The 25062-nt window shown below is 37.1% G+C and overlaps 1 protein-coding gene across 7 annotated transcripts in view; it reads right to left on the bottom strand.

Annotated features, from left to right (window-relative positions):
* Positions 1–24811, bottom strand: part of Ssbp1 (single stranded DNA binding protein 1) — a 110200-nt gene extending 85389 nt beyond the window's left edge. For 2 of the 7 annotated variants that reach the window (XR_015449121.1, XM_087205935.1), the window contains exons 1-7: positions 24655–24810; positions 23870–23942; positions 21020–21080; positions 19412–19552; positions 18807–18894; positions 17134–17222; positions 10192–10261 (exon numbers count right to left, since the gene is read on the bottom strand). Coding sequence is in view for 6 of the 7 variants with exons in the window: in XM_087205935.1 (XP_087062061.1) it covers positions 10218–10261; positions 17134–17222; positions 18807–18894; positions 19412–19552; positions 21020–21080; positions 23870–23896 (450 nt within the window). In the remaining variant the exon portion in view is untranslated. Of the gene's footprint in view, positions 1–139; positions 338–9238; positions 9466–10117; positions 10262–17133; positions 17223–18806; positions 18895–19411; positions 19553–21019; positions 21081–23869; positions 23943–24542 lie in introns of those variants that run through there. The other 5 variants (XM_004851302.4, XM_021263718.2, XM_021263717.2 and 2 more) reach the window with 5 other exon arrangements.
* Between the last annotated feature and the right edge of the window lie 251 nt (positions 24812–25062).

Genomic DNA, 25062 nt, shown 5'->3' with positions numbered 1-25062 from the left:
AAGTTTTTACTTTTGCTTGCAGTGGAAGGTTATGAAACAGAAAGGACAAGAGCAAAGATTTGATCATGTGTATGGAGATAAAGGTAAGCATGTGTGAATTGTAAGGATTAGGCTTAACTGTACACAGTTACACAGTAAGTGGATTAAACAAGGTAGAAGTTTATTTGTATCTTCCCAAAATGGCCAGAGGCAGGCTGTCCAGGATGATCTAGTGGTCCCAGGTGGTCCCATCCCAGCTTCTTCCATCTTCCATCTGAAGACAGCTTCATGTTCAGGATGGCTACTGGAGATGAAGCCATCAAGTCCACATTTCAGACAAGAAAATGGGGATGAGGCTCTGAAGAAACACAAAGGATGAGTCTCCAAACAGAGTAGTTCATGTAAGAACTTTCCTGGAAGCTCCTGCAAAAGACTTCTGCATATAGCTTTTCTTGGCAATCCCTAACTGCAAAGGACAGAATGTAGTATTTGGCTGTTTACAATGTCACCTCCAATGAAATATTGGCTCTAAAAATGGATACTGGATAGTGTATTAATCATGGTTTCTTTTTTAAAATTTCATAAAGCTTTGATATCTTTGAGGCCTTGTAGATGCAAACAGTGCCTGCCTCTTGCAGAGTTAGTTAATTATAAAGTCACTGAACAATTTGATAAGCAAACCAACCAATCCTGAGTCCTTTTATTAATCTACTACCTTTTACTGGATCCCTGCCCCCATTTACCCCAGGTTTCTGACAGCTAGGGATCATCCCTACAGCCCAGAGACTGCGGAAATGCGTCAAATTACCTAAACTTACATTTGCTCAGCTTACCCACTGTGCTTTACCTGTGCCTTCCCTAGAGAAAAAAATACAGGAAAGGCCCTGGCCCATGCATTCCCCCTCTTCTTGCCTCCTTACCAACTCTTTGTTCATGCTGTGGCCCTGCATGGCATGGCATGCCCCTCATCTCAGGAAGGGTCAGGAACAAAAAGCTCCCTCTTGGAAGTGTCAGTAACGAAAAGCTCTTCTTTCAAAGGCTGTTGCCTCCATATCTATTGTATTACTATACTGTATGTAATTAAAACAGATTCCCAGTGCTCACACAACAGGCAAGCAAATGGAAATCCTTCCCACAATATGGTTTCCCACAAAAGAAACTGTAGTCTAACAACATGTGAAAATTATCTCACAAAACCTATTTACGATGTGTTTGCAGAAGGAAAAAATTACTCCTGCACTTCTCTTCTGAGCTCCAGACTAATATTACATACATCCTGACTAATATCTGTTCAAACTAAATTCATTATCTTTCCCCCTCTCAAATTTGCTCCTTCATCTGTAGTCCATAAACTTAGAAACAAAGTTCACTATTCACCAGTGATCCAAGCAGGAATTTCTGAATCATCTTTCAATTGCTTTTTCTCTTACCAATACTTGTTGTATCACTCCACAACACTGTTCAGTGGTTGTGGTTATTCTTCTTAGTATCTCTAATCCAGAGCCTAGCACAAGATCTGGCATAAAACCAGAACACAATTATTTGAATTAATTTGAATCCCAAATGCCCCTCAAGTTACTTCTCACCCCTACCCACCCACCCACTCTACTAATCTTTCCAGGATTATTGCAGGAGCTTCCTAAGTATCTCTAGGCTTTCCCCACTTCTAATCTGTCACCTATGTCTTTGTTCTCTTTCTAAAGCATAATTTTGATGAGACATTCCTGTTTTCAAACCTTCTATAGCTCCCCATTGCCAAAGTTCTGCAAGATTCCAGGGTCCTTTATACTCTAGCAGGTATCCATCTTTTGCTGCTTCAAAAACTTTTATATTTATGGGTCTTTGTTTAATTCTGTCTCCCCTGAGGAAAAGTAGCATAACTATTCTCTTCCATGCTAACCTTCACACCATGTTACACTTGGCTTCAGAGTTTCCACTTATTCGCCTTCCCAGCCCTCATCCTCCCAAACTGTGAGTTCCTTACTCAGCAATCTCGTTACAATCAATTCTATAGCCAGTGCTGAATTGGGTCCATACTTACAGCAGCTGCCCAGTTGACTATGGAGTTAAAAAAAAATTGTAATCAACCAAAAACAAAAAACAAAAACCCAGCATGGAATAAATGCTCAGTCGTCCATGGAAGCATGGAAGTTAGCAACAAGAAAAAGTCAAATATAATAAACTATTCTAAGGATAATATGTTCTCATAAAAATCACGAGATTTGGTAAGATGGGCAGTGACTGAAAGAACATGTCTTGTTTAAAACAGTAACAATAATAACAGTCAACATATACTGAATACCTGTTTTAATCACTATTAAGTGAGTTACAGATATTATAGCATTTATTGTGCTCTTCACAACAGTAGTATTATCCTTATTTAATTTTAAGGCAGAAAGTTAAGTAACTCACCAAGGGTCACTCACTCAGCTGTTGAGTAGAGAAGCATGGATTCAAATTCAAGCTGACTGTATGGCCCTAACTCTGAACTATTATTATTATAGTCTACTTGTTTTTCAAACAACAGGTAGGGCAAAAATACTAAATAAATATCAAGATGAATACATCATACATGGCAAAAAAAAAAAAAAGCCCAAAGATACAAAAGAGGGCAGAGAGCAAGTGGATAAAGAGTAAGGAGACAAAAAGATGCTTTATTATTGTGGGTATGTGACATAGACAACCTGAAAAGCTACAAACTACCCTAATATGTGGGGCTGTGGGACTGGCACAGAAGCAAATTAGAGCAATGAGAAGGGACTTCAATACTGTCAATGCCTCCCAAATTTCTCAATCTCTCAAAAGTGAGATTGAAAAATTCCTGACAATTTCAACTCTCAGTAAGTAAACAGTAAAAGGAGCACACACTCCAAGTTACTCTATCCAGTAGAGATTCTGCTTGACCTAAGGAAAGCAAGAGGAGTACGTTAAGATCACCTGGTAGAGAAATTATCTGTGACTTCCTGTAGGATCATCAAGCTAAGAATTAGAAAGATTAATAGGTAGAGGTAACTCTCCTTCACTCCTAAACTCTCCACCCAACCAAAACCTATTATTTATTCAATGTCCACTGTCTCTTTAGGTCAACAGAAGGAGAATGGGAAAACTAATCCTAGAGGGGTATGAGTGCAAATGCAGTGGGCAGAAAGGCAAATGAACACCTCACATACTAAGCCTCAAGCTCCAGGTGGGCATCTTAAAAGCTTCATAACTTTGAAAAGTTAATCTCTCTCAGTTTCTGGATTTCACGTGTAAAATTAGAACATGGTTAAAAAAAAAAAAAAGTTACTTAGCTTAGTGCCTGACACATAGTAAGCACAAAAGAAATGTCAACCATTAATATGATTACCATTACCTCTGAAGATTTTCCAATCACTCATTAACCTTGAGGATTACTACTCATTTTCTACAATGATTTTCTTGTTGCTACTTCCACCAAATTTCACACTATATAATGCAAATCCTAAAAGAAAATAAGTAAAATGATACCACCCTCATTTTCATGTCAGTGTTCCAGTCCAATTCAGCTGGATGACAGACATCTTCTGAAGTCCTATAATGTCACTGTGCTAGATTAAGTGAGACAGGGGCAAAAGGGCACTTTGAATGAAGGTAACACTGCCTTTAAGAATTAGGTGATCTTGAGGAAGCTCCCCAGCTGCCATCCCAGGCTCCTAGGGCCAAGAAGGTGAGCCAGTCCCAGCACCCGGAAGAAAGCTCCCCCACCGCCATCCCAAACTTCTAGGGCAGAGAAGCTGAGCCGGTCCCAGCACCCAGAAGGAAGCTCCCCCGCTACCATCCCAAGTTCCTAGGGCAGAGAAGGTGAGCAGTGTGGGCGCCAGAAGCACCCCCCCCCCGCAACCCCCGTGGAAATGAGAAGACACGTAAACAAGCCTCAAAAACAGACTTCTGGATCACCTGCAGCAACCCCAAAGGGAAACGAGATGGAACACTATGATACTCAACCACCTGGACTCCCTGAACTGGCAACAAAAGAGGATCTGGGAAAAATGAAATCAGAAATAATTACTCAGATAACAGCAAAGATTGTGCTCATGGTGCAAGACATGATTAATAAATCTAGAGAGGGCACAGATTAAAAAACAGAGGAGCTGAGGAACATGATGGAATCCCAACATAGGAAACAAATGGAATCCATAAAACACATACAAACAGATTTCCAAGAGATTAAAAACTACATCGAAAGTCTGTGCAGCAAAATGAACCAATGTGAGGATAGAATTTCACATATAGAAGAAAAGATTGCAATTAGTGAGGAGGAAAAGAAAAACTGCTTTAAAATTGTGAGGGAACATGAGAAGTCAATCCAGCACCTGGTAGACGATGCAAAGAAGAATAAGATAAGACTGATTGGAGTCAGGGAGGAAAGAGGAGAGAGTGCAGATGACATAAAAAAACTCTTCACAGAGGTGATGGCAGAAAACTTCCCAAGGAGGGGAAAAGAACTTGACATACAGATAGGTGAGGCATATAGGACTCCAGCTAGCCTTAATCAAAAAAAAATCTACACATAGGCATATAATAGTTAGGATTCCAGAAATCCAACAGAAGAATAAAATTCTACAAGCAGTGAGAGAAAAGAAACAAATCACATACAAAGGGAAGCCCATCAGAATCACAGCAGACTTCTCAATGCAAACCCTCAAGACAAGAAGACCTTGCAGTGATGTATTTCAAGCCCTAAAGGAAAACAGCCCCCAACCCAGATTGATGTACCCTGCAAAACTATCTTTCAAAATTGATGGAGAAATAAGATACTTTCATGATAAAGAGCACCTCAGGAACTTCATGAATACCAAACCAGCACTCCCAAAAATTTTAGACAATCCCTAGGAAAAGACAATGAGGATCACAACCCCAGGAAACCCAGCAGAATGAATCCATTGGGCGTGACAAATTAAACTCAAAGGGGGAGGATCCAACAAAAAGAAAAAGTCATGACAAGGCTTTTGAAACTTTTAACTTCATCTCCCTAATGAATGTATAATTCAATCTTATTATTGTACTGATTAGTATTTTTCTGATTGTAGAGTTGCACACCATTCCTCGTGCTATACTGGCTATTAATCATCTTATGTCTACATTTTAATTGGGTTGTCTATTAATGAGCTCTAAGAATTCTTTATATAGTCTGCTCATAGGTTATATGCATTGTAAATATGGTCTGTTCAAGGACTACTTTTCATTTTAATGATGTCATTTAAAGTTCTAAATTTTGATGGAATCTCATTTATCAATTTTTTTTCTTTTATACATCATGTTTTTTGTATCCTAGGTAGTTCTTGCCTACCCTGAATTCATAAATATTTTCCCTTATAATTTCTTCTTAAAGTTTTATACTTTTAGGCTTTCTTATTTGGGTTCATAGATCCCTTCAAGTTATTTTCATGTATGGAAAAAAAGGGTTGAGATTAATTTTTTATATACGGACAACAGGTGTTCTAGTGCCGTTTGCTGAAGACACTATGTCTTCCTCGGCTCTTGAATCGAGTTTATAGTCTATAAAATGCTAATGTTAAATAATCTTTCAAAACTCAGTGGACCATGTATGTGTGGTTCTATTGTTAGATTCTCTGTTTTATTCAAACGATCTATATGTCTTTCCTCACACCAACACTGCCTTGATTACTGTAGCTTTAGAAGAAGTCTTCAAATTGCGTGCTAAATGTCTTCCAACACTGTTTTTGTTTTTGGCTTTTCTGGGTCCTTTGCACTCCTACATAACTTTTAACTGTCAATATCCAGTTCTTCATTTTTAGCACCAAGTAGACACAGACCTGAATTTTTATATATACCTTGTGTTTTCTAATCCTGCTAAATTCAAGCACAAGTTCTAGGGGGTCCTAGAGATTTCTTAGTATTTTCTCTGTAGATGATCATTTCATCTACATATAAAGATTTTGCTTCTGCCATGCCAATCCTATCCTAGTTGTGTCATTTTATTGCCAGACTATTTTGGTGGGGACTAGGTTTCAAAGTTTAATGGACAGATAAAGAGTAAGCATATCTGCCCTTGTTCCCCACCTTAAGGAGAAAGCATTGTATCTTCTCCATTCATACAAGGCGTTCTTGCTGGAAGTATGGAGTACATGTCTTTAATTTGTTGAGAAGTTTCTATTCTACTTCTAGTCTCCTGATAGCTTTTACCATAAACAGCTGTAGAATTTGGTCCAATACTTTTTCTCCAACTACTGACAGGATCATATGGCTTTTTCCTTTCCTCTGTTAAAATGATGCCTTTTGGGGGTGGATCTTCCAAGCTGAACCAACACTGCCATCCCGATAACAAAACCACTTTCTACATCCTCCCAGATCTGATTTCTAATAGTTTGTTTTGTTAAACAAATTTCTATGTTCATACTTTTTTCTATTATCTTTATCCAGTTTTAGGATTAGCACAATGTTGAGTTCCTAAAATGAGGGGAGAAGTGTTCCTTCTTTTTTCTGCTTTAATTGTTTGATATAATTTATCAGTTAAAATGTTTATGAGCCTGCTGTTGTCATATAGGTAGGTTTTCAAGCTAGGGATATACTTTCTTTAATAGGTGCTATTCAAATTTTATATTTCCTCCAGAGTTAGTTTCATTAATTTGTCTTCTAAGTTACTTCTTAGAAGTTGTCAAATTTACTTCAAAAAAGATTTTTGTAATATGCTTTCTATATCCTTTTAAATTCTGTAAAATCTGTGGTAATGTCTCCTAGATCTTAATATTGTAATTTTAAAAATGTATAACTGATATTGTGTAACAGGAAGAAAAGGTCTAAAAGAGCAGGGGACTTGGGAGGGGTAGAGGAAGGGAAAAAAGGGAAAGGAAAAAAATATGGGAAGAGGAAAAAAATGGAAACAAGGTCTTTGCAAATAGGGAAGGGTGGAGGGGGTGAAGGGAGGGCAAAGGAAGGGGAAATAAAATAAGAACCAAGAGACTCATGTAATGGTACAAGATCTCAATGATGAATGTAACTGTATTTTATACCTAAAATGTACCAATAAAGTTAATGGGGAAAAAAAAAAAAAAGCTGCTCACAAAAAAAAGGTGACTAATGGACTATAGACAGATAAGTACTTGTGACAAAATTTGCAATGTATCCAATATATGCAATATTCTAATGGAGTATAATATACCTTCTTTTTAAAAAATATTGTAATTAAAAAAAAATTTTATTGGTACGTATTTGTAGTACATAATGATTACATTTATTGTGGGGAGTTCGTATGACTGAATTGCTACTTCGTCCCCTACCCCTCCCATCCCTCTCTGCTCCTTCTAATTCTTGGTCCCTGACCCAGTTGCAAAAGCTCTATTTCTATTTTTTTTTTCTTTTCTCTTTTTTTAAAATAAATTTTGTTTTGGACTGGGGATTTAGCTCAGTGGCACTGAGCCTGCCTCGATCTGAGTTCAATCCCTAGTACCGCAAATAAATACATAAATAAATAAATTTTGCTTTGTTTTATCCCAAAAAAGAATTAGATGATCTCTTTTGGGTACAAAGGGAAACTTCCATCAATTTTTCCTAAATGAGTTATAAAGCTTAGACTATAACCCAGTTAGCAACAAGTACATCCCCCAAAACAAATAGATCTATTGCCCAAACAGACCGATAAATGTTTGGTGTTTTTGGATGTCTCTGAATTAATTTCTCAGTGATTTCTGAAAAATGCATTACTCTGAGAATTGTACTGGCAATGAATAATAGATATCATACAGGTACGTTTGTCAGTCCTTGGTTATGTAGATGTTATTAAAATGCAGAGATACTACAAGCAAAGCATGTTAAAATGCAGATGGATGGAAAAAACATATAAAAAATTTTCTTGTTCATTTTCAGTACATGAAGCAGTACTGGCTGCAGGTAAGTTGAGTATGCCTGGTTTCAAAATAATGGAAAAGTTTTTTCCCAAACTTAAAGTTTTATTAATTATAAATTAATACATATACTATAAAGAAACATAAAAGAATATATAAAAGTATGAAAAAAATACACAATACCCTATCCAGTGATAATCACATTTTGATGTTTCTCCTTCCAGACTTTTTAAAGCATGGTGAAATTAATTATAACTTCTTTTTCAAAAATGGAATAACATCATACATGCCATTTCATACTTTTTCTCCCACTTTTCTGTGTATAGCACTCATCTTTTCCTTAAATATATAACCCCCAAATCAAAGTCATGGGGCAGTTTTCTGCAGGTTTATTCTCTGACATCATCACATCAAGAAGAGAAATGCAGGACCCAAAACTTGGCCTAGAACAACTCTACAGTCTATTACTGCTATCAGATTCTACAAATATATTCTATCCCTGGACTATTTTGGGAGTAGCAGAAAGCAGATAGGGCTGCCAAGGTGAGGGGGACAGTTTTTTTGCTCCAGCAAATCTGACTGGTTTGGAGCCAATGGGTCTACCACAATCAGGTACACAGGTAGAGGGCACAACCTGACTCAGAAAAGTGCTGCTGCCTCAGTTTTGTGCCTGTTGAGCTACAAGATGAGAGGCAATCCCCTGCAGGATAGCTTAGAGAAGAGCCCTCACTCAGCTCACAGAAATGATCCTGCAGGATACATTGTTCTGCTCCTGCATGCTGGACTCAAGACACTGCTTTAGGCAGGTAATTAAGCTCTTGTGATTTTCCCAGAGCACAGGCTGATTTATCATCCTGTTTAGTGAAGAATGCTAATCTGTATAATTTCTCACAAAATTTAAGGAGTATAAAAGTTGCTTTGCTGAGGGAAGACACACAAGCTACTCCAAAGACATGTTTTATTTTACAATTTTATTTGAGGAATAAAACTACCTCAACAAGACAGATTCAATGTGTGAAACTAAAAAGCAGACTTACTATATTTGCAAACTAATGGTTCCCACTGCAGAAAGACAAAGACAGCTGATGAGAGGTAACAGTAACTAATTTGTACTGTTCCTAGGCAAGGAAAGGATAAAGCTAAGAAATGCCATCTTTCCTCAGCCAAACTGCACTCTAAGCACAAAAAAGCTGCTCAAGTGTGCAGGAAATAGTTAAGTCCAACATAATTTAAGCTACAGTTAGTACCACATTCTTAGACAAAGAGGTCAGAATATGTAGCCTAAGGAACAAATCCACAGGAGGGACTAAGCTGGGCAGAGTGGGACAGAGAGAACAAGGCACTTCTAACATTTGAATAAAACAACTCAAACTGCGGGCAGACCCAAGAAAGACCAATACAAACTTTACAAACAAAATCCAGTGAAAACTAAGTTGATTTTATGTAATCTTTATTAGTAATTATGGGTACTCTACCAGAAAATAAAAGAAAAATGAGATGTCTGAGGCTCTAGGAAGTAAAGTCAAAGGTGTTAAGAGAACCTTTGGGTTGGGGTGTAGCCCAGTGGTAAAGTGTTTGCCTGGCATATCCAAGGCCCTGGGTCCATCCCCAGCATGGGGCGGGGGGGTTCTTCTCACCCACTGAAAGTTCTGGAAGGAATCTTGAAAAGGATAATAAAGAGGGGCTTGAAAAGACATAGAATAATGGAAACAGAGAGCCTACAGATGAACTAATTCATCTCTAGTTTTATCTCAGATCTTTACTGCTATAAACTATGATTCACAAATGCTATTGGGAAACTGTCTAAAAACTGAAGATATAAATAACACAGGTTAGTCTTGAAGCAATTTAGGTTAGACACTCGTCATCACTCATCTCTTCAATTTAGACTAAAGCTGAACACCCCATTGGAATCATTCATCTATCAAACATTAATTGTTTCTTCTGTGCCATGCCTGGTTAAGGTACAGGCACACAGAGAAGTCAGTCCTTACTTGCAAGTCTACAGAGCAAGCATAAGAAAATCAATATTTACATCTGTAGGATAAATGGCTCACATATAGTAATGCTCAATCAACACTGCAAGGCTGAATCAATACTGAAATAGAAGTGTACACAAAAAGCAGGGGGCCTTCCACAGGACATTTATCTCTTCGCTATAACACAGACAGATGAACCTGAAAGTTCATTATTTTGTATACCTATACAAAGAAACCACCCCAAAAGTATAAACAACTAGTAAATGCCATAACTGATTGGACCTACCAAGGGATATGCCACATAAAGAGAAGAGTGACAGAAAACATTATCAATCATTTTATAAAATATCATTTTAATTGTCCTTAAAACTATAAAGATTATACATGATTTGAAAGTGAGACTGTACCAAATAATGGCTAAAGAATCATCCGTTCATTCCTTTCCTTTTGTCTGGTCACTCAAAAAGATAATGTTATCTGTAATGAAATCAAAGTATAAATATTAATTTATGAACTTTATGTCATTTAATAATTCCCTTATAATACATAATTATTCCTGTTACAAGTTTTTAGAATATTAAATAATTTCTGCTATGTTCATGAGTAGCATATACAATAGGCATAAACAGAGCTGCAAGTTGGGCATCTATTGCTTCTCTAACACTGCAGACCTTGTTAGAAGAGGAGAGGCATTTCTTGTCTTTCCTGAACAGAGTTAAAATAAAATCTTTCTAGCAGTAACTTCCTCTAAGACCTGATCACAAATTGGGATGCTTGCAATGCTCAAGAGATGCCATGAAACCAGGGAGCATGCCCTTCCACAGAAGAGGACCATTCCACATGCTACAGTTACAAAAGCTAGGATGGGGATCCACACATGGCCATGTGCAACTGAAGATTTACTTAAGTTTTAAATAAGTTTAAGAAATTTTATTTTTAAATTTTAAGACAAAATGACTTTTACGTACCAATTTTGATGACATTTTACTTACAAATATTAACATAATCATTTTTACCCAAAAACATCAGACACCACTTTGCAAATGCTTTTTTAGAGGAAGTCAGCTAAGGATAAGCAAAGGAAAAGAGATAAAGTAGTATTTCCTATGTAACTCCACAAATTTTAAATTCTTTTAAGTATAAAGTTATCCACAAGGAGATTATTATATGACTGATTGTCTGCTCATGACTTCATAGTATTCCAAAAACAGTACTCAGACAAGATTATTAGAATTGACATCATTGTCAAGAGTGCCATCCACTGGTGGTTAGTATTAAATTCAAGTATAAAGTGTAAGGGAAAAAACTGTATAAAACAGCAAATTCAAGTCTGTTTTCTTCAATTCAAACATTACTGAAGATAAAGTTAACTGACCACCCTAGTTATAACTGGTGAAAAGAAAACAACCAAATGGTAGGCAAGCTAAAATGTTTCTATTTGGTTTAGTTCCTAACAACCCAATGATCTGAACACTCCAAAGTTTGTCCACACACTTGATCTATAGTGGGGAAAAAAAACCAAAAACGAGGGCAGGAAAATAGCTACGTTGGTTTTCCAGGTCAATATACTTTCAAATAAACAATTAGAAGATATATGATTATTATTTACAAAACATTATAACTTCTCAATATATATACTGGTTAAGACATGAACTCTGGAACAGTGAGATGAAAACAAAAGGAAAAGTGTTAATTAAGAGACTTAAGATGCATAAACCACGTGATATAATATATAGATGTTCATGAAGTAATCAAGAAAATCATACTTAGTAAACTTGGTATTTAGTTCAAAAAGTTTTACAATAGTATCTTAATATCGGTGTGATAATAGCATTGTACTTACCTTTTTGAAAAGATACCTTATCTTTTAGAGATACCTACTGAAACCAAACATTTGGGATTTGAGTCAAAACATCCACACAGAGGCTAGGTGTGGTGGTGCTCACCTGTATAATCCCAGCACTATATAGCAAGATCCTGTCTCAAAAACAAAAACAAAAAAACAAAAAGCAGAAAAAGGAAGTAACACTGGTCCCTCAGTTGATGAATGAATGATGGAGGCTCATTTTTACTAACCTCTCCACAATTTACGTATGTTTTATGTACATTTTACATTTTCCACAATAACTTTAATGATAGTAATTTGAGCATAGCTCAGTAGTAAACAAACACTGAGATATTACTATAAGACAGGTTGTTTTGGAGACAGGTTCTTGTGAAGTAGTCCAGGCTGGCCCTGAACTCACTATGTAACCCAGGCTGGCCTAAAACTCAGATCTTCCTGCATCATCCTCCCAAGTGCTGGGATTACAGGCAGGTGCCACCACACCGAGCTATTCATTTCTATTCAATGTTTTCTAAAAATAAGGTTTCTTGGGCCAGGGATTTAGCTCAGTATTGTCGCAGCCTGCCTCCCAAGCGCAAGGTCCTGAGTTCGATCCCCAGTACAAAAAAATAAATAAAAATAAATAAGGTATCTTGATATACCAATAAACAAACAAAATAACAGAATTGAGGCTTAATAATACCTAATTTTAGTAATTTATTCAAGAAGTAAAGTGGTAATGAACCTATGGCACCCATGTCTCAGCAATCTGTATCATTGAAAGCTCTAAAACATATGCCAGCATTAATCTCTCATTAAAAGATATATTTCCAATAAAATTTTAGTTTTATGTTAATATATTGAAAACGGTCTCAATTAGGTACTAAAAGCAATTGTAATAATTCAACCAACAAGAAACATATCATTTAGAGCCTATCACAGAATCTTTTAAAGTATCTTAAAATTTCCTTTATGTATGGTCAGCCCTCAATATTCATAGATTACACATCCACAAATTCAACTAATCATGAACCAAAAATATTTGAAAACAATTGCATCTGCACTGTACATGTTGACTTTTTCTTGCCATTATTCACTAAACAATGCAGTAAATAACTGCACAGACTTTACATTACTATTATTATTACTTTACATTACTATCAGGTATTATAAGTAATCTTGAGATGACTTAAAGCATATGGGAGCATGTGTGAAGATTATATGGAAATGTTACACCATTTTATGTCACAGACTTGAGCATTTGCAGGTTTTGATATCTGTAGGGGATCATGGAACTAATCCTCTAAAATACAAAGGAATGACTATATGAATGTATTTTTGTTACAACCAAAAATAAAAATAAATTATTTTTAACTACACAGTACATTAAGATATACTTTTGTGACCGAGGAGCCTTTTGACTCAATGTGCCACAGCTCCCAGCGCATAGGAGGAGGCTTCCAGTCCACATGCCACCGCTCTCAGTGCAGAGGAGACTTCTGGGCCAAGGTACCACCACTCTCAGCACAGAGGAGATGAGCCACACAGGCACCAGCAGCACCCGTCGAAATGAGAAGACATGTAAACAAGCTTCAAAACCAGACTTTCATATCACCTAAAGCAACCCCAAAGGGAAACAAAATAGAACAATCTGATACTCAACCACCTGGACTCCCTGAACTGGCAACAAAACAGGATCTGGAAACAATGAAATCAGAAATAATTTCTCAGATAACAGCAGAGATGGTGCCCATAGTGCAAGACATTACTAATTAATCTAGAGAGGACACAGATAAAAAAAATAGAGGAGCTGAGGAACATGATGGAATCCCAATATAGGAAACAAATAGAATCTAGAAAATATATGCAAACACATTTCCAGGAGATTAACAACTCCATTGAAAGTCTACACAGCAGAATGAGCCAATGTGAGGACAGAATTTCAGATATAGAAGATAAGATTGCAATTAGTGACCAGAAAAAGAAAAACTGCTTCAAAATGGTAAGGGACCACAAGAAATCAATCCAGCACTGCTAGATGATGCAATGAAAAATAACATGAGACTGACTGGAGTCAATGAAGAAACAGGAGAGAGTGCAGATGACATAAAAAAACTGTTCACAAAAGTAATGGCAGAAAAGTTCCCAAGCAGGGGGAAAGAACTTGACATACAGAGAAGTGAGGCATATAGGTCTCCAAGTAGCCTTAATCAAAAAAAATCTACACATAGGCACATAACTGTTAAGATTCCAGAAACCCACCAGAAGAACAAAGTTCTACAAGGAGTTAGAGAAAAGAAACAAATCACATACAAAGGAAAGCCTATCAGAATCCCAGTAGGATTCTCAATGCAAACCCTGAAGGCAAGAAGAGCTTGGAGTGATATATTCCAAGCCCTAAAGGAAAACAGCCTCCAACCCAGACTGATGAACCCTGCAAAACTATCTTTCAAAACTGATGGAGAAATAACACACTTTCATGACAAAGAGCACTCTTAGGAACTTCGTGAATACCAAACCAGCACTCTAAAAAATTTTAGACAATATCCTAGGAACAGACAATGAGGATCACAACTCCAGGAAGCACAGCAGAATGAATCCATTGGGCACGACAAGAAATTCAATGCAAAGGGGGAGAATCCAACAAAAACAGAGTCATGACAATGATAAGTCAATATGTATCAGTTATAACCATCAATGTTAATGGTCTCAATTCACCAATCAAAAGAAAGAGACTGGCAGAATGGGTCAAAAAGCAAGATCCAACAATATGCTGCATACAAGAAACACACTTAATTCAAAAGGAAATTCAGAGACTGAAAGTTAAAGGGTGGAAAACAATACTCCATGCGACGGGAACCTCAAAAAAAGCAGGAATAGCTATCCTCTTTGCAGATCAAGTGGATTTCAAACCAACACTGATTAAGAGAGACAAAGAAGGACACTACATCCTTGTGAACAGAACAATCCAACAGGAAGACATGACAATCATAAATATCTCCGCACCAAACACTAGTGCACCCAACTATATAAATACTAACAGACATGAAAAATCATATAACCACTAATACAATAGTAGTGGGGGACCTCAGTACCCCACTGTCACAAATAGATGATCAACTAGACAAAAAACAAGCAATGAAATACTAGAACTCAATTGTAATGAATTCTCTTCAGAAGCTTCATTAGTATCCTCACTCATATTTACAGCATATACTCTCCAAATGAATCCATAAGCTATCTTGGTTTATCCCTTTCCTTTTTTCCTTATTTTATCTTTGTTTTGTAGGAAGGTAATTTCAATTGAAAATTTTCCACTCCAACAATTCTGACACTTACAAATATTTTTAGTTTCTGATTTTTAATTCTTAATAATTTCATTAGTCTTCATTTTGCGTGTTTATATTTTATCACACATTATATTTGTTATTTGTATGGTTTCTGCATAGTAGTTTGAATTTGAAGGTCCTAAATATTGTGTCAATTTATCTGTCTGTACTATACATTTTTTCTATGTGGCATTTTGGAAATGTGCTCAACACTCACTACATATAGTCAAATACTGACAAAATTACATTTTACTTAGGTACAAATAATGTGCTTTGTAGTTTTATTTAATTTAAATAAATAGCCCTAATAATTTGAAACCATGTTTTGGTTAATAATAATTAATTCTAAAAATATTTTACAAAATATATTTTTCCAATTCCCACATTCTTCTAAGAATTTGAAAATACACCTCCAAATTTTTAAGTCTCAAAAAAGAAAAAAAAAAGGCAAAGAGTGGAGTAAAGGGATTTAGCTCAGTGGTTCTGCCACCTGCCTCGCAACCACAAGGACCTAAGTTCGATCCCCGGTAGCAAAAAAAGACAAAAAAAAGAAAATTTTTAAGTTTTACAATCTTTACATAGTACATAGGTTGTATTCATGTTCTTAACTTTCTTTAATATTGGTTTATTTTCAAAGAAATGGACATATATTCATCCATCTAAACCCACTGCCTACTTATCAATGACAGAAAATATAAATTAAAGCAAATTGATTCCATGACATGAAAATGTACATAAATAGTTAGCAGAAATTTGTTATAATAGGTGGATTATGGTGCAGAGAGATAATCAGTCAAGTTTATTAAATTACTTTTGCTTAATAACATGCTATTCCATCTTATAATGAATTTATCTCCCATGATGAGCATCTCCACCTGTGTGCAAATTAGCACTCTGGTAATGATAAAAAGAAATTTGACCACATATCATATTTCCCTTTCTTGGCATTCCTGCCTTTCCCTCCTAAAAACACTACACATACTACAATGAATTGAGCATTCAATGTTACAAATACATTGTAGTATGTTTAGTTTTACATTGTCCTAATGACACTTATGGCAATCTTTACAGATATGTCCCATTTATGACCAACAGTCATTTTTGGTGGTTCTTTTGTTAAACTCTTATTACACATCTTGTCTTAAATGTACAATAAAAATTAATAATAAAAAAAGACAACATACTTTTGAGGAAGAAATGAAAACAAGTTCCAAAAAAAGGAATAATATAAACATTCCAAATGAAGCGCTTATTCATGTATTTTTAATAAGATGGTGACTATTAAATTGCTACAGTACTTACAGTCCACTAATCCAAACATAATAATTTTATATTGAAAAACATTTCTCAAAGTCAATGTACAGAGGTCCAAGGGGTTATACTGTTTTCAAAATTCTTTTCCTAAACTTTGAAACCTCTGCTGTAGGGATATCTTGTGGTTTTTTTTTTTTTTTTTTTTTTTGGTACCAGGGATCGATCTCGGGACCTTGTGCTTGCGCAGCAGGCAGCAAAACCACTGAGCTAAATCCCAGGCCCTGCTGCAGGGATATCTTAATCTTCTTCAAGATCTCTATGTCCCTTGTTTTGTATTTTGTTTAAGAACAATCAATATTTTTACATTTGTATAGAAATTTCAGCATATGAACTTCCAAAGAGGTTCTGAATAAATCTATACAAATTTATACTGCCACATTAATGCAGCTGTTTTGGCACACAGTTCTTCCTTTTTAGGCCATGGTCTTTATTTATTCATTCATTCATTCATTCATTCATTTATTTGGTTTTTTGAGACAGGGTCTCACTATATAATTCAGGCTGGCCTTGAACTCATAGCAATCCTCCTGCCTGAGCCTATGAAGTGCTGGAATTACAGGCATGCACCACCACATCCAGCAGGCCATGGTCTTTAAAAAGACCTATGATTAAGTTCTTCTAACCCTCAACAGTAAGTAATAGCTCAATTTTATACTCTACTCAAAAGTTACCTGTGAACTAAAACGGCATGTAGAGACAATCTTTTTAAGGAAGAGATAAATGTAGAAACTTTTAGCAAACAGAAAAAGCTAAGTTATAAAATTCTTCTGAATTCCATACAGTTTCACAAGCACTGGTACTCACAGCCCCAGTTAGTAATTTACAACACAGTCTAGCTTTCAAAGAAAGAAAAAAAACAACTATTATTACAAGCTTCTTACCAGCTATGATTGTTGTTGCTTGTCGCCTCACATTATTCTTATCCATGTATTCACCATAGTCTATTTTCCCTTCCACGAAAACTCGACACCTGATATTAAAAAAAACCTGTTTTAGTCTGGAGATCCTAAAACGTTTTACAAGAGTGAGTCAAGTCAGCAGTGGTAATGAACACACACCAAAGATAAAAATACCTAATTACACGTAATTTTATTTTTGCTACCACTTTTCAAAGTTCAGAATTAACAGTACTAAAACACAATGTAAAAACAGACCTGGATACACAGAGGTAAAATAAACAATGTTTTCATCCTTCAAGTAGTTTCCTCATGGAAATTTAAAAACAAAAAAGTAACCTTAAGACTATGAAGAATGGAAGAGCAACTTACATAGCAACATTCTTTAAATCTCTAGGAATGATTTCCAAAGTATTTTACTTAACCTTTGACTTTGGGCTCCCTAACAGATACACTAATTTTAACTTATTTATCAATTTCCTTCTGTACTGAGGTTCATGACTTTATTCTCAAGAGACTCAGATTATTATAATTCAAAATCAAGATTTTTCAACTTAGTATATCAGAGTTACCGACCAGTTCTACCCTACAAAAAAGGCTGAGTCAGGAGATCATAACTATGATTATGAAGGGTAGAAAACGATACCCACTGGCATCAGTTTTCAGAGTCTACCACTACTATGGTAACACAACACAGAAAGAAGACAAACTACGGCCAGGGATTTAGCTCAGTGTTTCTGCCGCCTGCCTCGAAAGCACAAGGTCCCGAGTTCAAAGCCCGGTACCAAAAAAAAAAAAGAAAGAAAGAAAGAAGACAAACTAGTGAATGATGGGTGTCAAAGACACAGACTTATCGATCAGTAGGTCAAACTTGTATATCAACATTTTCCTTTAAATATCCTACATGTGTTTGCACATGTGTATATAAAAGCATATTCATATATATGTACATTAAAGGCAATGGAGATATGTATGAAGGAAAAGTATGCAGTTATTGAAAAGAAACAAATTTTAGTTACTGCTAAAATTATTTTTCATGAAATATTTTATTTCTACAACATAAGTACATTTTTAAACATAATATTAATACAACTGTTATTAAACACACCCTTCTGTCTGAGAGTTTCAATACTTTTCACATAATCAAGCCAAGCATTGCAAAAGGGAACTATTAAGTCTACAGAAAAAACATACCAAATAAAATAACTGCAAGAACAATACCATAATAACTCAGTATACTGGCATTCAGACACTGCAGACCCTCCAAGGATGTTGTATGAATGCGGAGGCAAAACATCACCTCCAGGCTCTGTGGTCATGAAGGCACAGGACCTCCTAAAAGCATGTGTTGCTGCTGCTCAAAGAGCAGGTGTTGTGGTGGCAGCACTTGAAAGTCTTTGCCTTCTCTCCTGTCTCATCTACTTCTATTTATGTATATACCTTGTTTGCCCTAAACTATAAGCTCTAAAAGTCTAAAACCACATTTTACACATCTTTGAATTAGTCACATGCACAGACATTCCAAACATGCTATTGAGGAATTCCTAAGTACCACTTGTGTAAGTCCTGAGAAATAAAGTTAGTTCCTTGTCATGAGGCTACTTACTATCAGTTCCTTTAGCCATTCAATCCAAAAGATCTTTCCTTCTTATACTCACCCCTTTTTCACATATTGATATGCTACATCTCTAAGGCCTGGCCGAAACACTGATATTCGGTGCCATGTCGTCTTTTGACTGACATCACCTAAGTCAGAAAAATAGAAAACAAGGTTAAAGATGCCCTAGACAAGAGAGGAATGGGATTAAAAAAAAAACGAATTAAGATGTGTTATATACACGTATCAACTCCCCACAATGAATGTAATCATTACGTACTACAAATATGTAGTTTTAAAAAAAAATGAAGAAAGAAAACAAATACAAATGCTTCAGACAAAATAAACAACAAAGGACAATATGCTCAGAAAAATCAAACTCATAAAGGGTGAGGGGGTATAAGGGAGGGCAAATGGGGGAATGGATATGACTAAAATGTTACATGCACATATGAAAACATCACACTGAAATCCAGTATTTTGTAAAATTAATATACACTAATAAAAAATACATTTAAAAAAACTCCAACTCACAATTTCTAAAACAGAACAGAATTAGAAAAGACAGACCTTGTCTAAAAGTAGCCTATCTCTAGTTAGTTAACTGGCAATAAAAAATGTCTATTTACTGCTCGTAAACTTAAAACCCCAGTCTTTCATACTCACCTATTTGGTATGCTTCACTGTCCCCTGATCGCCACATCTCATTTGTTGCTAGAGAAAATATGGTGACTGGATTTTTTCCTTCCGCCTGTCTCATGACAGGGTCCTGACCCACTCGTCCAAGCAACTGTACCCGATTTAGAGCTGAAATGTAACATGGAGAAAGTGACACTGAAAATCTGCTATGGGCTGAATGCTTGTTTCCCCCTCCAAATTTCTATCTTAAAGCCCTAACCCCTAATAGGATAGTATGTGGCAGTGGGCCTCGGGTAGGTAATTAGTTTAAATGAGGTCATGAGGGTGGGGCTTACATGATGGGAGTAGTGTCCTTATAAAAAGAGGAAGAGACCAGAGTTTTCCCTCTCTCTGCCATGTAAGGAAGGACACAGTAAAATAACCATCTGCAAGCCAGGAGATCATTAGCAAGAGTTCAACCACAGAGGCACCCTGATGTTGGACTTCTAGCCTCCAAAACTGCAAGAAGTAAATGTCTAGTGTTTGAGCCACGCAATCTATGGTCATTTGGTATAGCAAGTGATGACAATTACAGAAATCTACACACCTGACTGAGAAAAATGCCCAGAGAAGGGATAGCTACATATACTACATCAATTTCCATCTCTGCATTGAGCAAAAGCCAACTTCTAGAAGATCAGCAAATAAAGGGGCAAACAAAGGTTGGGGGAGGGGTTGGCAAGAAAGAAAACCCAGAGAAAGCAGCCTCACAAAACAAACTTTAGGGCCTGGGAATTTAGCTTAGTGGTGCCGCCACCTGCCTCACAAGCGCAAGATCCTGAGTGTTTGATGTCCCCCATGTCGTTCCCCCCCCGCACCGCACGGCAAAAAGTCAAGAAAACAAACTTTAAATTCTTCTTTCTTCTTTTCTTTCTTTCTTTTTTTTTGGTACCGGGGATCGAACTCAGGACCTTGCACTTTCAAATCAGGCGGTGGCACCACTGAGCTAAATCCCAGGCCCTTCTTTCTTTCTTTTATTGAGACAGGACTGTGTAGTTTAGACTGGCCTTGAACTCAATGGGTAGCCCAGGATGGCCTTGAACTCCTAGTGATCCTCCTGCCTCCGCCTTCTGAGTGCTAGGATTAAGTGTGTACCATCACACCTAGCTTTTAAATTTTTCTTTATCTTTTTTAAAAAGAACTGTGGAGTTAAAAGAAATCGGAGAGCCAGGGATTTAGCTCAGTGGTTCCATCACCTGCCTTGCAAGCGCAAGGTCCCAAGTTCAATTTCCAGTACCAAAACAAAAAACAAAAAACAAAAAATAAAAGAAATCTGAGATCTAAAACTCCTTATTCCAAAAGGGAATGTTTTGTGAAACATTATCTTTTACAATCTCTGTAACATAACAGAAGACTCAGATAACCAAATATGAATCAAGGACATTGTTCCAGCAGGACAATGAAGAAAACAATAAGTAGTATCTGACAGGGAGAAGAAGGAACAATTTATATGGGTCACCATAGCTTAATGGTCATGACCAAGATCTAAGGAGCAAGTATGAGCCAAAGACATGACAGTTAACACGGTTAAACTCAATACACCTTTGCTACAGCACTTACAGAATAACATTCTAAACTCAGAAATTAGCTACTTACATCTTTCAAGAACAAAACTGCTGGCTACTTCAGACTCATGTCTTACAAACTGACGAATCACCTAAAGGAAAACAAATAAGTAACGTGACTTTAATTTTTTAGGAAAGGCAAACGCAAACAAAAGACCTGCTCATATTATTCACCCCTTAGTTAGTAGATCCAGAAGAGAACAGAGATCTCCTGATGTTCTCCTAACATATAGTGAAAAAAAGAATCAAGCACTTTCGGAGCAGTTGACCACAAAAGCTAAAGGTACAAAGAAGGTAGTACAGTGCAAGCTCAAGAGTTAATTTATAGTCCTCTCCTGTTCCATTTGTGGCAGTATTTCTGATTATGGCACTTCTGTGTTTGCACATAAAAAGTAAAACCAAAAAGAAAAAAAAGAGTAAAATCAAAATTATATGACTAGCAGGAAGGCGGGGCTTGAGCCTAGGTGGTGCACACAGGCGCTGATTCTGAAGGGGGAGACACGGGCACACGGGTACTGTGCAATCAGGGGGTGCCAGGCCTCGTTTGCCCTCCCTATATTGCTACCTTGTTGTCCCTAATGTGTCCGCCTCTTTTGTGGCCCTTGGTGCATTTATGAAACTCATTCCTCCTCTTGTCGTATCCCACTTAACCCATCCGTCAACACCTCTCTTCTGTTGTCAACACCCTCCTTATGTTGCGCTCAGCCCCTTAAAATTGCTTTGGTTCCCAGTAAACCCTCACTCCCACCATAAAAAAAAATTGGTGTGATTTCCACAATATAGAGCCTAACAGTGACTGTAAATCCAACCTGTCCCTAAGAGTTGCTGTCAAATATTAAAAATAAATCCAGCATTCTTAAGGAACAGGAGATAATGTAAATGTGATTAGCCTAAAATGCTTCAGTTAAAAATGAGCCAAAATGATAAGGAACATCTACATCATAATGCTATTGCAAAAATTAAAGGGCTTCTGCTGTAAGCTTAGCCCAGAGTTCTATAAATACCTGGTGGGAAACTCCTGCTTTCCATGAATCAAAGAAAAATAGTACTATTATGAATCTGGTTTAGTGCAAAGAGATGGCTGTCCAAGTCACACAATCACTGGAAAAGAGGAGTAACTGCCACATAAGAGCAGCAGCTATCATTACTGAATTAATAGCTGTTTCACGTGGTATCATTTATCCTAAAACCAAACGTATAAATAACGTAAAGTTACCCCCCACTTTAGAGCAGAAGAAATTGAAGCTCAGACAAAGTAACTGGCCCAAGATCTTGGAGGAAGTAAGTAGTAAAGTCAAGACTGAAGCCAGGGCTATCTGACATGGTGGCTGTGGCTTTTCCCACTACCCTCTGCTGCCTCCTTAAGAGACATTCTACCGCCTGCTGCACAAGCTCAAGGGCCCGAGTTCGATCCCCGGTACCAAAAAAGAGACATTCTGGGCAAGGGCTATCACAAAGGTAGGAGTACACATCACTGGATTGAGTTCAGAGAGCTAGACAGTCTATCAGAGAAACCGTTCTCAAACGGCAGTACTATTAATATGTTGTTATTCTTGTTTTTTGGCACTGGGGATTGAACTCGGGACCTTGCGCTTGCAAGGCAGGCGCCGGAACCACTGAGCTAAATCCTCGGCCTAGTACTATTAATATGAAAAGCAGAAACTCCATCAAAATTGCCAAGCATGGTGGTGCATGCCTGTAATCCCCGCACTTGGGAGGCTAAGGCAGGAGGATCACCGCAAGTTCGAGGCTAGCCTCAAACTGGGCTACATAGTGAGTTCAAGGCCAGCATGGACTACATAATGAGACCCTGTTAAAAAAAAAAAGAAAGAAAAGAAAATCCTTTAAATGAACACTCATTCCTGGGGTATTGTTGGCTATATAATCCTATCATTAAATTTTGAGATAAAGGGTATATTAGAAATAAAGCTGTAACTTACAGAATCAAACTAACTAGTATCTGTGCTATGTTTACAGAAGTACACTAATTTAAGTGGCCAGATGAGCCAAAACTGGTAAATCTGAAAGAATAACAATGTGTCTCATTTTAGGCACACACAAAAATCAAAACATACTAGAAAGGCAGAAATATGGAAAGGATTGCTTAACTTGGATTACATTTAAAATTAAACTTTTAGCTTTTTACATTTGGTTTTAAACATATTGTAGTACTGTAATATTATCAAGATAGTAGTAACTTTTCCATGTTTCACATTGCAACACATTTTAAAAAGCAAGTTAAAAATACACTTAGGCTAAGCGGGGGATCTAAGAATATAAATTTGACAATAGGGTTGCAATGACAAAGGGTTTCACACCTGTCTTCATACTGAGTCTTCATCAGTCTTAACAGGAGGATAGGGAGTTATGAAGAGATGTTATAAAGGAGAATCTACAGGACTTGGTTCCTAAATGTATTAAGGACAAATGGTAATCTCAGCTGGCAAGGCTGGCCAGAGTGGCAGGATAATGAGGAAACAGACTGCATGGAATGAGAATCAATTTGGGGCATTCAATTTGTGGTGCTGCTGAAACCTGAGCTGCTTTCTTCAGCATAGCAAAAAGGGAGAGGGTGCATTTAGTAACAGAGGAGATAAAAGTTCAGAAAAGGAACCTACAAAAAGTGCTAGAACAATAGTTCTCTCTGACTTAAATTCAAGTAACATAGTGTTGTACAGATTAATGATTCCTATTATACAGGTGAATAAATTTGAAAATTTGTATAGCAAACTTTTTCACATGACAAAATCCACTCTCAACCCTATCAAATGAGTACCCCATAGGGTGGCTTAAAGATCTGTTGTCGCTGCAGTCAAAACCCTAAAGAAATCTGACCTCTATGGTTGATAATATACTTCAGTATTTATAGTAAAGTGATTACCTGTAATAAAGGTCTTCGAAAAAGCATGGTTCCTATCTTCTTTTTTTTTACAATCTAATCTTTTGGGCTCTTCCTGAAGAAGAAAAGAGAGGTAAATTAAATTCTACATCTTATAGCAAGAGCACAAGTTCATTAGTCCTAAATTCGTTAAGTGCACTCATATATTTACACAGTACCAAATTGCAACAACACATCAACATCTTTGTCGATTTGAATAGGATCCCCTCCCCCCAAATATCTCAGCTTTATCTGATGCCATTTCCTCCAATATAAAAAGAAAACTCTGATCCTGAGTTAATCCCACTTTCAATTGTCTTATTTTATTGAAATGCAAGCTTCCTTAAGGGAGATATTTTTGTCAGACTTATTCATTGCTATACAAACTGAGTCAAATTTTCCCAAAAGGTCAACAACTGAACCTAACCAGTAAATCTGAGTCAGCTCTCGTCCAACTCAGTTTGTGACAAGAATCGTGGAGTCAAGTTCATGAACCGAGGTACACAATATTCTAAACTTCTAAAACAGTTCCTAACACATGGTAAGGGCTCAATAAATATTAGTGCTATTAAGGGGCTTAAATCTGAAATGTATTACAGCGGGGGAAAAAAATGCTGCCTCATTCCCGCCACCAAACACCGAGCACCGCCGGAGACTCGGGCTTCCCCTGCCTCACCGCAGGGACGGGCCGACGCCTTCTCAAAGGTGGCGCTTCCACCCGATAACCTAGGAGAGCCAGAGGAAACACTAAAGTTCCCACTAACGTGGTTCCTTCTTCACTCCCTCACCTGACGCGCTAGCCAGCACTACCTCCACCACGGAGATCGCTTCCGGGGCACAGAAAAAGCCAGGGTCGTGACAGGAAAGAGAAAACTGTCCGTAGTGTGTGTTGTAGAAAGGTTACCGGCTCGCACCGCGGGAAACACATCCCCTCAATATGAGAGTTCCGAGAGCTTTTGTCCAGGCTGCAATGGATCAATCAACGCCTCAAAGTGTCGAGATCCGCAGATTTCAAATTCCCTTCAGATGAAATTATTTACGAGGTTCTCAGCTGCGCCCAGGGCAGGACAAGATAGTCGAAAAATACAGAATACTTCCACCCTCTGGAGGAACAAAAACCCAGCCCAGTCCTTCTAAAGCCCTAAGCAAAGCAGGAAAACAAACATGAGTAGAGAAAGAGCTGAAGCCGCAGATTT

The sequence above is a fragment of the Heterocephalus glaber genome, unplaced genomic scaffold (assembly GCF_053883595.1).
Source record: "Heterocephalus glaber isolate CG9 unplaced genomic scaffold, H.glaber_assembly_v1.0 deba00000621, whole genome shotgun sequence".
Taxonomy (NCBI): Eukaryota; Metazoa; Chordata; class Mammalia; order Rodentia; family Bathyergidae; genus Heterocephalus; species Heterocephalus glaber.
The sequence above is the reverse complement of the archived record's forward strand: the minus strand, read 5'-3'. Positions and strand labels throughout refer to the sequence as shown.